We start from the raw sequence: 15,826 nt of genomic DNA, 5'->3' as shown, positions 1-15,826 counted from the left end.
AAACTAGGGCACATTTCCCCACAAATGGGAATAATAGCCCCATCTCAGAAAGCAGCAAAAAAAAACACACACACACACATAAAAAACAATCTTGTGGCCGCCTGGTGGGACAGTGGAGTAGGGATGGGTTTCCCTGACAAACAGGACTAAACCATGCATTATGGAGCGAAAGGTCTTAGCACCCTCAACAACAACCGTAGCTGTTATCGATCTCCGTGACACCCCCAGGGAGTGCTAAAAGCGTGAAAGGGCACAGAGAGACTTCACAAATAGAGGCTCTACAGGACAGCGTTTATGCACTACTTGTGTTTGTGGGCTGCAGTGGTTTGGACGGGGAGGGAGGGAGGTAAATGAGAGATAAGTGTCGGCCGGCTATAAAAGGCATTTTGGTAGACTAGGAGTTTGGCATTTATTACTCACCTTCTTAACTCTGTAATGACTGAAAAAAGGGTACTGAGACCAGTGGTATAATATGAACCAGAGAAAGGCCTGCTTGTTGTTGGTTGTGGATGGAGGCGGGGGATTGGAAGGGAGAGAAAGGGTTGAGAGAAGGGTACGAAATGGGATTTTAGACGGTGTTGAACCCAGTTCATTTGAACAAAGGCCCATCTGGAGCAGCGTTCAGATTACCTCTTAATTAATACGCGTCCGTCCATGCTGGCCCCACTGGCAGGGAAGTGAGGTCACACAGCGTAATGAATACGACTGTTAAAAATGTCCCACACTGAGCTTCCGGCACGGCAGTAGCTGTTAACTATTGCTTGCTCCAGTAACACTGGGACAATTTAGCTGCTAGTTTATGGGACATCAGTGGTTTATGGTCCACTGTGTGTGCATGTTTGTTTGTTGTAGGCCCACGGGCTGCTTTTTAAACTTGTATAATTATAATTCATCATAATTAGTCTTTTTTTGTGCGGCATCTGTGGTTGTTTTTCTGTTAATAAGGGTGTTTTCCCCTCTGAGAACTCTTTAATTGATACATTTTTTGACATGTGATAAGGGACAAAAGCACAATGCCACTGGAAAATTCTTGCTCATGTGTGCCTGCTCAGCCGGGACACAGTCAGTGCAAGTGATACCAATTAAGAATTGATGCATGCTAAAAAATAAATCATGTCATTCATGCTTGGCAGAGGAAGAAACAGCCTTTGCTCACTGATAATGCCATCAGCTGGTGACAATAAAGGAGACTGTCACTACGGTGACTGAGGTTGGTTTGTTCTGTCCATTCAGTTGTGTGTTTCTATTTTCAGCTGCACGCTTTGAGGCAGATGGGGTAGATTTTAATTGTACCCTGAGGTCAATTTCTATACAGCATTAATAAACATCAGACTCCCAGGACGCGACACAAACAAGAGTACAAATAGTGGGAAGAAAATGTTACTTCATATTAGATTAGGAGTGAGGAACGCTTAGGAGCGACACAAAATGCGTTAAAGAAGATATATCATTTCATTATTCATTATCTTCATCTGCATTGCTGTGCTGTTTTCAGATGGTTCTTGTAATTCAGTAATAGCTAATTATTTTGAGTTTAATTTCTGAATTTAAGACACTGGGACTCACTCACACTCAAAAGTTGTTGTTCTAGCAGGAGAAAGCACTTCATGTTCCTTCTAACCCATCCAGATATTTCCAGTCAGTCTGGTCACAAGCTCGTTTTTAGGTTACCACTGTCCCAAAAGGTTTGCGTCTTTCCTCTCAGTGTAAAATCATTGGCTTTTCCCTCAGCATAATAGGAGAAATGTTTAAGAGGGGTAAAAAATGTGCGCAGTGCCTGAGGTTATCCTCCTCTGTTCCTCCCCGTCTCACAGGAGCATCCGCTGCCTGAGAAACATCATCCACTGGAATCTTATTACTGCCTTCATCCTGAGGAACGCCACATGGTTTGTTGTTCAAATGACCATGAGCCCTGAAGTGCATGAAAGTAATGTGGTGAGTGCTAGTCTATGGCCTTGGTCTACAAAATAGAGGGAAACATGACAATCACATTGTCCTGTTCATTATAGGTGTATAGTTATGGTACATACAGTAGTGATGCGCTAACGCTGAAAAATTCTCCAACTGGCTTTTACACTGTTACCAAAGACACCACTCCCATCATATAAACATTAATCTAAATTGATTTCTTGATCCTGCAAACATACCTGTACAATTTGGAATCAAGTTTCTATATGTTTTAGTATGCCAAAAAAAACAAACAGAAAACAATAATTGCCTATTGTTGGTGATCAAGATCAGAGATTTAAAATTTTGAACTCAAACAGCTTTGCCCACCTGAGATTTAGCCCCTCCCACCCACATGTTCACTGGTGCTTATGGCTGAGATGATGAGGAATTGGTGGCCTGGCTTCCCTCTCTGTCATTCTGTGGCTACAGTATGCTAAGCTAAGTTTGGGGAGGGGAAGCGAGCATACACAACAGCAGTGCACGGTGCGTGTACACAAGACGTGACTGGACTGAGGTAGCGATGCTTCCAGATTTTAACAAATTAGATTACAGCCCAGGAGCTGGCCTGGAATACAGGATTTTATCTCAGTGCATTGAGCTGGATCATATCCTCTGTGTATGATGATGATTTGTCAAAACTGTGAAGGCAAAAAGTTACCTACAATCATTAGCCTTAAATCCCTGATCTTCATCACCACCAAAATCGAATGAACTGTGTCTTTGCCTAAAACCAAATTTCAAGGGAATCTTTTTGCAGACAAATAAACTAACAGAGGCAACATAAAGTCCTTGGCAGAGTTAATAAGCAGCATAGGAATCATATTTTTACAGCTTTTCACAGACACATTTTTAACACAATAAACAGGCTCTTGTACTATTGGATAATTATTTTTATTATTAGTTTAAGGCATTTAACAAATGACTTACTCTGTAGGTTTGGTGCCGCCTGGTCACTGCCTCCTTCAATTATTTCCACTCCACCAATTTCTTCTGGATGTTTGGCGAAGGCTGCTACCTCCACACTGCTATTGTCCTAACCTACTCTACCGACAAGCTGCGCAAGTGGATGTTCATCTGTATCGGCTGGTGTATGTACACCTACCTTATCTAGCTTAATAACCAGACTGTCATTACTTTAAAGGAACAGATTACCCAAAAATAGCATTTTTTCCCCTTATCCCTAGGGCAATCCATCTGTTTTGATTTTTGTGTGATTTGGTGAGGTTTCCAGTTTGATGTGATCCTCTCTGTCCCCCAGCACTCCAGTACAATGCGGCTGGGTAGGTATGTGTTTGTGAAGCTCAGACTGTAAAAAATTTACATCTGAAAATTTAACAGCATCAGCTCTTTCCAAAAATAATGACATGGATACCCAACATAATCCTCAGCCCTCAGGGGCAAAGAGTTGGTACTTGTTTGGGGCAGACAGATACGGTGTGTCTGTGTTCTTCAGAAGGGAACAGTTCCCAGTGAAACTCTTCAGCCCTGAGGGCCGGGGATTATGCCAGGTATCAGTGACATTGTTTTTGATAATAGCTGTTGCTGTTCAGCCTTTGGCTTGTAAAATTATGACTGTTTGAGCTCCAGAAAACAATACCCATCCAGCCCCATTGTGCTGGGCCAGGAGACAGGCTGGATTGCAGCAGACTGGAAACCTCACCAAATCATACACAAGCTGTCTGGATGGATAGAATGCACTAGGGCTAAGAGGGGATATATATATTTATACAGTTGTGTGAAAACTCCAGCTTTGGTGTATTTCATGTTTTGTTCTTTTTTCTAACTAGGTTCACATCAACTGACTTTAAACTGAACTTGCTTTAAACTCAACTTACACAAAAAATCCACTTTATGAAAGGCTGAACTACAGTTCTGATGGGTCGTATGACTAAAGGTCCCGAACACTACTGAAACTGCTACGGCTGAAAAGTTGACTTGTTGAAGATATTTCCTCTGGCACCTTTGAAATGTATGAGTGTGGAGTTCACAAACAGCCCTTTTCACACTGGCAAACCAGACTATGTAGCACAGAGATAAGGTGTATTGTGCCAGATGGATTAACATTTTTCCCCAAGACAGAGTAAATTCTCTTTGGAAGTGACAGTGTGAACAGGAAATGGAAGAATATTTCAGCACAACTGTGAACAAAATAAAGAGGATCCCTTTGTATTTGCTTTAATTAGCGTAAACTTTCAGGCCTTAAGAGCAGAAAAATTAATATGCCAGAGATATGGGCAGGAGATTAAAGAATAAATCCCACTTTGTTCAAGCCACGTGGGGCTATAAGAATACATTTCCCTTAGGTTTAACATGACAGTGTAGACCGTACAATATGGCCAATTAAATGCATTGTTGCCACTGGTCAGAGATGAGTCATACACATATGACAGGGAGGATGGCAAGGTCTTCCTGCTCCTTGTCAGTATTGTCTGGCAGTGAGAAATGGCAGTTTGTCTGCCTTATTATACCCCTATAAATCAGCGAAGCACAAGATCACTTTGTATTATCATCAACCCGAGTCCAGAGCTTTTCATTCATTCACAAAGAAATATTTAGCTGGTGACAGGTCTTGGCTTGCATCTGGAGATCACAGCGTACAACTGACAATTGCTTTAGGCAGAGCTTGGCAGGCACTGGTGCTGCTCTGAGAAAAAAAAAAAAAAAACACAAGGATTTGATATTACAGCATGAAATCCCTGGAGTAGCATTATGTGATTTGCATAGCTAAGAAAGATAAAAAAAAAAAAAAACTGTCACTTTTGTTTTTTTGCCTTACAGGTATACCATTTCCAATAATTGTGGCATGGGCTATCGGGAAGCTGTACTACGACAATGAGAAGTATGCCCTTTGATGTGCCTCTTGATGTAATTTCTGGACGTTGAAATAAATTGGACCTCTTCTTCTGTCTCTCTCAGCCACCAAAAGACCTTTTTTCACAGCAGCCATTTTGACGTGAAATAGTAGGGTAAACACGGGTGTTACTGATTAAATTAATTAAAGTTCTGTTCCATTAAGGTGTAACAGAGCCAGGGCCCTGGTGCTGTGCATGCTGGCTCATGTCATCAATAACACCTGAGCTTACCCTACTATTTCATGTCAAAATGGCTTCCCAGAAAAGGTCCACTGAAGGACGAAGACAAAGTCAAACTGTATTGCATTAAAGAGATTAATGTCCATTAATAACCTGCTGTAATCACATTCACATTACACCACTTTCTTAATTACACATTACCCCAGCAGCCATTTTCACTTGAATTGGCCCTGCTTAGTTTGATTGTTATTGGTAGTTCCTTCTCACACCTGTTAGATGGGTGATAATCAGTTCAACATGAATGAGAGTGATATCTAAAAGGGATTCAATTTGAACTATTCTAAGTTTAAGTGCATCTCTGAAAAAAAAAAAAAAAAACAATCACCACACACCAAATGTGAAATTGCTTTTTTGTTTCCATAACTCATATTTTTTTGGGCAAATTACCAACTGGCAGCCACTTGTGATTGAGGTGTTTGCTCAGCTAAGCCATTTTAGACCTCCAGAACACAAAATACGAAATTAATGCCAGCACATATTAGACTTGGAGGGAATTAAGTGGGCTGAATGACAATGCAAACACACCTGCCTCATGAGAACTATGCATAAGTAATTGCTGTTGCTGACATTTCAGGTGCTGGTTTGGGAAACGTGCGGGAGTATACACAGACTACATCTACCAAGGTCCCATGATCCTTGTTTTGGTGGTAAGAGTATTTTTCCTTAATAGTCTTTGTAAGAACAGAGCCTGCTTGACCTAGAGTAACCCAATGATGTAGTGACTCTCGACACTCTTAAAGAATGTGTAGTAGACATGAAATGTTGGATGTCCTGAAACTCTAAATCTGAGGTTCTAATATTTTGCCTACCGAGTGCAACTTTTAAATCTTAGCAAGTTGGCAGCATATGTGAGAGTGGCTGCCAAAAATATGGGAGTCATTTTTGATTCTGTCCTGATTTATGAGAATTAAGTCCAACGGGATATTCTGTCTTGTTTCTACCTGTGAAGAAATATCTCTGAAATGAGGTCATTTTGATTCTTTACATACTTGTGGAACGAGACTTGCGCTTTTATCTCATCTGGTATTGACTATTGCGAATTTCTGTGTTCTTGGTTTAACCACAAAGCCGCCTCTCATCTGCAGCTAGTTCCGAAGCAGCAGCTAAGCTTTTAACCACAGCTGCGCGGGGTGATCACATAAGATCTTAAGCTGGATTTCTACCCACCGCCACAAGCTCAAACACAACCAGACTGAGCCACTGTTCTTCCCTGTCAAATCCCTCCATCTGCAAGATCTGTCCATCAGCAGTGACAACGCCACCGTGTAACCGCTAAGGATCTCTATGTGATCCTAGTCATCCAAGGCTTCAGCAAGGCTCACAAAATCCATCGAACCAGGCCCTTCCTGACCTGGGATTGAGTTCAACTCCTTGTTCAAGCTTTAGTCAGCTTATGCCTTGACTACAATAAACCCTCCTGGCTGGGCTCCCAAAATGCTGCCTCCAGCCCCTACAACTCCCCCAGAACATGGACTCACATGCCAACTCGTGCTAGTGCTCCCTCCCCTGGCCATTTCTCCACTCAGTTTCCACACTCTTCCCCGTTGGGTCTCCAATGGTGAAATGACCTTCCCCTCCCAGTCAGAACAACAGATACCCTGCCTTCTGTTGGAAACTACAAAAGTCATCTGTTCAAGAGGCACCTCATGTTTTGCTCTGCCCTACCTTACTCTTTCCCGTAAATGCCCCCCACCACCTCCCATATCTTTATCCCGCTTGCACTCAAAATTCTCTTGTTTACAATAATACCTTCCCTTTGGCTCTTATTTCTTTGCCTTGCACTTGATCCTGCAGGATCACTTCAGGGTCATGAAAATATTTGTTGTCAGGATGCTGTGTTTTGAACCTTGCATGGCATACCATCGGTAGCTTTTTATGCTGGCAACAAAGTATTTTACTACTATTATTATTTAATTACAGATAAGTGAAGGCATTAATTATTTATACATTAATATAAGCACTAATGCATGGGGATGAGTAAAGAATAGTATGGTGAATAGTCCATGAAAGACTGTCAAGCATCTGTTCAGGCCAAGGTCAGGTCAAGTGGGCCTGGAAAGTATTCCCACAGCTATTTTCTCCCCCATGTTTCATCATTCACTGCTATACTGCTCTGTCAAAGGGACTGCTTGACGCTTAAAATTTTGTTACTGCTCCTCATTCAGGACTCATTGTGGAGAGATATTCTTAATCAGTTCTTCAGACAATTAAAAAAAAAAAACAGCTTGATCACAACTAATGCGCCAGCTGGTAACAAGTTGAGCATCTGGAGTGTCTTTATGACAGTCAGTTTATCATTAATTTACCTGAGGTCTGTAAAGTGAATTGAGTACCCAGGAAGGAACTGTGTCCTGGAATGGAGAATGACCTTTATCTCTCATTCCTGCTGTGACTGTAATGTCTTTATAAAGAATGTCACACTGCTCTGTTTAATTTCCCCCACAGATCAATTTCATTTTCCTCTTCAACATAGTGAGAATCCTTATGACCAAACTGCGAGCCTCGACTACATCCGAGACTATTCAATACAGGTAAATATGCAATATCGTCAAGACAGAATTTGGAAAGTACTTAGTGCACTACTTTTAATCTGATAAAGCAGGGCCATCTCAAATGTTTTATTTTAAACTTCACTGATGAGGTATGGTCAGGAGGACAACTCTGACCTATGCAGCATGGGTGAAATGAAATATCAAAAAGCAGTGTCCTCAAAAAGAGCTATCGCCTCCACAAAGCAGTCCTCATCAAAAGGACGTTGATGCCCATTCAGATGCCTGTGGTGTCTCTCATGGCTGTCCAGTTACTGATCTCATCTTTTACAGGAAAGCTGTAAAGGCCACATTGGTACTTCTCCCTCTCCTCGGCATCACATATATGCTGTTCTTTGTCAACCCGGGGGAGGATGAGATCTCTCAAATCGTCTTCATTTACTTCAACTCATTCTTAGAATCTTTCCAGGTATGACTTTTCGTTTAGTTAGCACAGACAGCACATTTGTAAATACCTGGAATATTATGAAGCATGCACAAACAAGCTCGCATTACGCAGGTATAATATCATCTTTGCATGCATGTATTTTGTTAAAAATGTACAGACACAGTAATGGTAATGAGTCGACATCAAAAAAAAAAAAAATCACTGTGCTTGCTCAGGAAACAATTGAATAAATGGAGTGTGTGTGTGATAAGCTGCAGTGTATGCGATTAAAACAGGATCAGGGTTGTTGATGCATTGAATGCCCTCTATTTGATGATATTTTGTTCCTCGCCTTATCTCCCTCTAACCTCTCTTGCAGGGTTTCTTTGTGTCAGTATTTTACTGCTTCCTAAATAGTGAGGTAAGCAGATTCACATCTGGTATTGATCTAACATTTCATGTTCCCTAGGCCTAGACAGTTATTTATATTTTCCCAACTTAAGGCAAATTCCAAGCTCCCTTGTTAGTAGCTGTTGCTGTGTGTTAATGCTGAGAATTGAGTGATGAAGCTTGGAGCACTTTTATTTAGGGCACAATTAAGACTTGTTGTGTGCCAACATAAGTGACATCAGTTTTTACACTATGACATTGTCGGCCTTAATTTGATTCCATGGAGAAATCAGGGAAGAACCTCACTCAAAATAATACTGAAATATTAAGATGCATGCAAAAAATGTCATTGCTAGATACTTAAAGTGCTCTTAAATTAGCAGAATCATATAGGATTAATTTGTATAAACAAGGATACATTGTCTTAGCTTGGAATTCTAAGGTTCTTTGTGACCATTTTTCTACCTTTTATTAATGTTTGAATGTCTGTGCTTTTGTGGTAAGACTTTTAAAATAATAATGTTTAGGGGGTTAAATATTTCAAAAGATCAAAAAAAGTTACATCTCAGAAAGTAGGCTACATTTCTGCTTCCTTCCTGTGAGTTCTCGTTAACATCCAGTCCCAAAGTTAAATATTTCAGAGAAAATTAATCAAAAGCTACCGTCAAAGCAACATTCTGCGAAATAGCAAATGCTTACTAATGGAGATAATGGCAACACGAGCCAGAAAATAAGAAAAAAAATTAAATGTATCATGCTATCGCTTCACCTTTTCATAAAAAATCATGAAGGTTACACTAAGGCGAAAGGTTTAATCAAGGCTAATCACAACCCTCACCCAAATCATTAGCTTTCTGATGTGCTAGCTGGCTGCAGAGCTGAACAGGATTGCACAGAGTAATCAGCGTTTCCACACAGGTTATTTCCCTCAGCCTGTGGATGTATTTATAGTATACCGATTTAATATCATCTACCTCCTGTCCACGGGTTTACATCCCTGTCAGTGCACCAAAACGCTTGTGACACACTGAGTTAGACATTTGGATGTTGAATGAATATTTCATCAGAAACAGTGCTGTGGCTCCAAAAATGGGCTTCACCAGCATGTGTAGTTTACACAGGATACTCGAGAAGTATTGCGTTACAAGATGAAAACAGCAGGAAGACCAAGGAGAAAAGCAGAAAGGGAAAGTGAGACAGATGGGCAGAGGTGAACAGTAGTCAGCCCAGCACAAGAAGAGGACATTTCACTGCAAAACAAATCTCCACCTCAACAGTCTTAAAAAAAATCTTGTTTTTCCCAAAACAAATAAAAGAATCACACTTCTTTCCAACACAGTTTCATTTGTTAAAGGGATTTTTCTGGGAAAGAGAATTAATATATTGAAACAAGGCAGCCCACTCATATCAAGAAAATTACACTAAATTGAAGAGAATTTATTAGCATAGAAACAAGTGAGATTATGTAATTCCAGATGCTTTCACTTGTTTTACAAAGAAAAAAAAAAGACGGCATATACACTGAATCACATATTTTTGAGAAGCAAATACACGGTCAATAAAGTGCATAAATTATTGTATCATATATTGAAATCAGCTCTGAGTGAAATAGTCTTTCTTCCTTGGAAAATGATGTTATTGTGATTACAGGGGCGTGTAAACTGACTTGGAGGAGGTGGTGGGAGGAGACGTTTAATTAACAGAACTTATGTTATAGCTTGCTCGATTACCATCAATGCTGTTTACAAAGTGCATAAAAATATGAATCGGAGCCGTAAATGCAATTTTGCTTTATGGCGTCTTCCTACATTCACTCAGATATAAAATACTATTGATTTAATTTGATGGAATATAGTCTTGGTGCGCCTCCATCTTCTTGGTTAATTAAACTTTACTTGGAAAGGCAGAGAAGAGCACACGCCCAAGTGTAGGTGCAAGCTAAGGCAAAAATGGAAACCATAAAAGGTGCAGTGTAATTGCACGCTCGAGTCTTGCAGCATGGCATTTTATTTAGGGGACCAACATTTCATCAAGAAGCATACTTAATATTTAAATAGTTAAAATTAAAGTTTACCATTGAAAAGCATATGAATTTCCCAATGAATCTGAGATGTACCCTCGCTGTAAACAGGCAGACAGAACCTTACAGAGCCAAAGCACTGATCTATAATAAAACGTGTATTAAATGTATATTATACATCAGGTGAGTCACATGCAGGTTCACCTCACAGAACTGCACTCTCTCCTGGTAGCCCTTATAATTCCAAGCTCAAAATTGTGTATTTATTGAGCTGTTGCTTGTGAACATCATGTTCTGTTTACTTAATGCAATGTATTATATTTGTAGAATATATCTCCATCTCTCTGACTGTTGTATAGCACTACACTGGAGCACGTTCTTGTTTTTTTTTATGTTGTTTTTGGCTTCTATGTAAAATATATTTCCATGGTGAGACATTTATGAGCTTTGAGAAACATTTATCCAGAGCCACATGTTAAATTTGGTATGAGCTAATATCCATAGTGCCTGTAAATAAAATTCTCCTCTAAAAGGTCAGTTTCCTAATTCCTGTGGGCTGTTCTTGACAGGTACGTTCAGCGGTGAGGAAGCGTTTCCACCGATGGCAGGAGCAGCACTCAATCCGAGCCAGGATGACCCAGGCCATGTCCATCCCCACCTCACCTTCGCGGGTCAGTTTTCACAGCATCAAGCAGTCCACATCGCTATGAGAAAGGAAACCAGCCTTGTCCTAGACAGACGCTCCGAGAGAAACCTCCAGCTATCATCATCATCATTTTCTGCCAGACTGCTGGAGTACACTAAAGCACTTTCTGAGCTGGGACAAGGCTAGAGAGTGGGAGGGAGGCTGCATCAGTCTCCTGGAACTCAGGAAGGACATTAAGTAGACTTTCAGGGAAAGACGGATTGGGAACAGGGATGGAGGACACTGTAGACTATGTGAAATAAGAAGCTAATGGATCAAAAGACGCAAGTGACCAAGCTGAGTTTGGATCGGTGTCACTTTGAATTTGGGTCTGAATATACAGCTCTTGATATATCTTGTAATGTTTGCCTGCCATAGAAATGTTCTGTTGTATTCCTGCTTGCACTGTGTTTTGTTTTCGGCAGTTTTACATGCGTGGGGATTCGGAGCTTGTGCTGCTGGACTGCACTGAGCTGAATCCCGTCCCAGCGGACACTGGACTCAAACGCTATCTTGCTACAGGGGCGGTGACTAAGTTATTATGATAAACTTCTCAGAATGTTTTTTTTTTTTCTTTTTTAATTATTATTACATCGCCGTCACAAATAATTGTCCAGTCATTGTGTTTGTTAATTTAGTGATGTGCTATTTTTCCTCTGTTCTCTGTCAGTTTGGTGCATTTCATCAACTTTCCAGAATGGTTAAACACATTCCATGCATTCTGATTGAAGAGAGAGATTTGCCTTCGCTGCCTCTCTAACAACAAGCCAATTATGGAGTATCTTAATTAGCTGAGACGGATACATCCAGTCAGTATAGCATTCATCTTTTTATCTACCATTTACAGGCAATTTTATGTGATATTTAGTGGACTGGAAGCATAGAATTTGAGCTGTGCAGTAATTGTGTCAATGAGTTGTTGTAAATACATAAATATTAGACGGGCAATTACAAAGCCAGTAGAGTTGTCATGAATCCAAATCAAAACAAACAACAACAAAACCACACTGTAAATTATAAGCGCACGTTATTCATGTGATCAGCCCTTCACATGGATCCAATTCACAATCCACATTCCTACAATGCCAATATGCCTAGCACCCATGCATCTTTCTCAACTGCTGTTTTTGTCCGACATTGTATATGTACCTCATCGTTCTGTCACACTTAAAAATCATGATGTCAACTGTTGATGGATTTTTATCATCCTTTTCGAGTTATATGTGAGGTTTGGTTGTCAAATGTGAAATAAAAATGTGGAATTATTTAAGAATTTCAGATGAAACTGTTATGAGTAATGAGCTGAACTGTGACGTTGTGTATTATCCTGAGACTTATTGGTTTATAAATTGCCCTTGATGGCAATCAGCTATCCTAACAAAGCATTCTGTTTTACTTACTGAGGGATCAGAAGATCTGCAGTAAAAGAATACTAAATGAAGTGCTCAAATAAATGCAAACTCTCGGAACCAAGAAGGTTTGTTTTGTATAAGAAGTTGCCCAACAGGACAGGTTATTGCCATGTCACTGAAAAGCTGCACCCTTGTTTAGCTTAAAATCTGTACTGGCAAGATTAAACATGTTTATGAATTAATGTCTCTCACCACAGACATTGTCATTCCAGTAGAGTAAAAAGCACTGGGTGAAATATAGAGAAAATGTAAAAACATAGAGAAAATGTAACAGTTTTCATGGTTGTGTGATACAAATACGGGCTGAACAGCAATCGGTAACAATATGATTTATAATATTGGTGTTTATTATTTATTTTCATTATTAATGTTGTTTTTGTACTTGAAAAGCTGACTAAAGATAACAAGAGTGTTGCTCTCGACTGAATGGAAAATCTAGCAAATGGCTGGGATGGGTCCACATTCAGCTGCTGCTATCGTGTACCTGCTTAAAGCCTGTGCTCTGGATGACACTGCCATCTGCCATTTGTCTTCAGACTCCCTTGAGACAAAGGCAACAAGAAATACATTTTGAGCATTGTGTGATCCTTTTAAGCTTTGTGTATGTGTCTCAAAGGAGAATAGCGCTGAACTTCAGCTTTCAGATATGATCCTTCTGCACAAGTGAACACTATTTTCTCTCGTAACCAGGAGCAAGAGGGGAGAGTTTGTGAGGCTCCTTAATCTGGGAAGCCACACAAACATAGTGTTATAAAGAAAATGAACTGGGAAACAATTGTGGAAAATAAATGTGACAGTATTCAGGATGATTCTCAGTGAACCTGGACACACTTTCTGATTCAGTACTTGCACAATTGAAAACTCATTTGGATGTGAAAGTGCTGGCAAACATTTTAAGATACCAAAAATCAGTGATTGCCAATGGAGCTGCTGTAGATTACATCTTAGTACAACCTTACAGAAGAGATTGTTTTTAATCTGGGGTTGCTAGGTTTGGAAGATAGTTGCTCATGTTCACAGTTGCTGGTAAGATTGTACCAAGTCATAATAAAAACATATCTCTATTCTTAAAATGAAGTTGCACTCTACTTGTGTCTGAATTGCACTAATAAACACTACCAGTAGGTTTGAATGATCTGTGTGTGCGTACAAAGCCTATTTGAGAAGTGCATGTGTGTCAACTTGAACTTGAACGTGAACCTGAACTATTAGATCTAGGCTACACAATGCCCTACATAGAAAGGAAACTATCATGCCTACCGGTCAAGATTACAGGTCTCAGCTATGTTTCTAGACACAAAGAATCAATTTCTTAACCCAGTTATTCAAGCAACTCAGATTTAGGTCAACACATGTAAACATATCTTGGTTGTAATAACCCTGTTAAGCTCATATTACAAGTATGAGAAGCACAGAGATGTGTTAAACTGCTGTATATAAACAGCTTACTGCTTTCACTTTTAGTTTTTGGCCTCTGCTAAATCACTGTTGTTGCTTTTTTTTTTTTTTTGCTGGTAATTTGTTCTATGTGGTCAAGAAACCATTAGTGAACAGTAATGTTCTGCTAATTGATTTATAAGTGGAAGCAGGTATACTCAGTCACAAGGTACCACTGGTGCATGTTAACAGCTTAACCAAAGTAAGACCTGAACCAGAAGATGGCCAACAACCAGGTATTTCTGGGCATGTAAATGTATAGTGTCTGTCAGAGGAAGCTGCTTTGAGTCTTCAATCAGGCCTGGCAGTCTGCTGAGGATGCTGCTGACTGTAATGTCACTGCGCCATCTAGTGCTGCTTCATTGCAACTACATTTGAATGCTGTTTCTCTTGGAGTGTTTCCACACCCTGTCTTCATGCAGGTTTTTCCATTAGGAAGAAAAAACTAACTGTAATTTTACTGTTAAGATTCACAAATGCTTAGATTGTGGGAGAGAACTCACAGCAGGATAAAAATAAAAAAAAATGGGAGAAAAACAGGAGGAAGCTCATCGAGAGATCCTGAGGATTGAGACCAGGGACTCCTGACACCACTCTCACAGGTCCCCTTTATAAACTGCACAGTGGTGACAGACTTCAGACACGACAGAAAATGAAAAATTAAATAAGGCTGTGGGATGAACTGAAAGAATCATTTGAGAAGTGAGAAGAGGGCACAGTTGGACCAGCGATAAAGGGAGAAGGGGGACAGAGGATGCATGGACTGAAAAACTCCACGCTTGCTTGAATGAAAGGTCAGATTAAGATATGAGGTGAGACGTCTTCACATGGACCCTGTGGCAGTGACAGGAAAGGTTTCTTGTGAACTCAAGATAATATAATCTCTTTGTCTAGCAGTGCATACCAATGATGCAGCAAGGCAGAATCATGTGTCTGATCTCCAGAATTATACATCTGCTTTCTGTAAAATTAAAGAGATGATGGCTCGTCTCCTTAGCAGCTAAAAAAACGACCAAAATTGAAGGGGGGATAGGCCTAGTAACTACAAACAAAATTTGAAATGTCAGAATCACAGTTCACTGATAGACTGATGGAGCATAATACAGGTTTAGGATGTTTATTAAGCCTATTTAATAAAAATATAACCCCCCACCCCAATGGAAAAGAAAGGCAAAACACACAATGGAAAAATGTTCATAACAACTGTATAACAGTAAGTTATTATATGAAGACATTTGCTTACAAGACAGTTAAAAAATGTGTAATCACCTCTGAATGTTGTTTTTTTTTAAATATTGAATAAATATTGGATCAAGGGTATCACCATTTTAAAATGAAATACACACATTTATAACCTGGTAGATCTATCTATCATAGCATAATGGTGACACTGACTTGATCACAGACCTCGTACTCATTTCTCACCTGCTCTGTCCCTCATCATGCCTATGGTGCACAGAGGAAAAGACAAGACAAGCAAGAAGGTCTTAGCAACTTTATTTAACACGGTTTAATACTGTGTTCATGTCTGCTGCTGTGCAAGTGTACCTCTGTGTTCTCAGTTGTTCTGCAGATCTACTTTTGCAGCGAGCATCTGGCCTAAGTTGGTTTTAATGTGTGTCCTATTTCCACAAGGAGTGTCTGACTAAATCACATTTTGAGTGGAGCGCTTCTCATATGACGTAATGGCAATGCTGGTGAGAGAGCAGGCATAAGGAAAAGATATACTGAGGGATGTGATGCATGAGCTGAAGCAACATCAGCATTGCATGCATTTAAAAAACGATTAAGTAAAGCAAATCTTCTGTGAGCGAGTTGTGAACTGTGATTCTTACATTTCCACTTGTTAAGAGGCCTGTATCTACATGTGGGAAGCCAGCCTCCTATTTTAGGCCGTTTTGTTTGGATATCACAGAGATATCGC

The 15,826-nt window shown here is 40.0% G+C and overlaps 1 protein-coding gene across 1 annotated transcript in view; it reads left to right on the top strand.

Moving 5' to 3' along the window:
- LOC115377794 (corticotropin-releasing factor receptor 1-like) overlaps positions 1–13,538 on the top strand; it is a 34,552-nt gene extending 21,014 nt beyond the window's left edge. Inside the window, exons 7-14 of the mRNA XM_030077815.1 lie at positions 1,815–1,935; positions 2,885–3,038; positions 4,729–4,789; positions 5,617–5,689; positions 7,488–7,573; positions 7,865–8,000; positions 8,338–8,379; positions 10,938–13,538. Coding sequence (XP_029933675.1) covers positions 1,815–1,935; positions 2,885–3,038; positions 4,729–4,789; positions 5,617–5,689; positions 7,488–7,573; positions 7,865–8,000; positions 8,338–8,379; positions 10,938–11,078 — 814 coding nt within the window. The 3' untranslated portion in view covers positions 11,079–13,538. The remainder of the gene's footprint in view (positions 1–1,814; positions 1,936–2,884; positions 3,039–4,728; positions 4,790–5,616; positions 5,690–7,487; positions 7,574–7,864; positions 8,001–8,337; positions 8,380–10,937) is intronic.
- The last annotated feature ends 2,288 nt before the right edge of the window (positions 13,539–15,826 follow it).

The sequence above is a fragment of the Myripristis murdjan genome, chromosome 19 (assembly GCF_902150065.1).
Source record: "Myripristis murdjan chromosome 19, fMyrMur1.1, whole genome shotgun sequence".
Lineage (NCBI taxonomy): Eukaryota > Metazoa > Chordata > Actinopteri > Holocentriformes > Holocentridae > Myripristis > Myripristis murdjan.
Note: the sequence above shows the minus strand (reverse complement) of the source record. Positions and strands in the feature narration are given on the sequence as shown.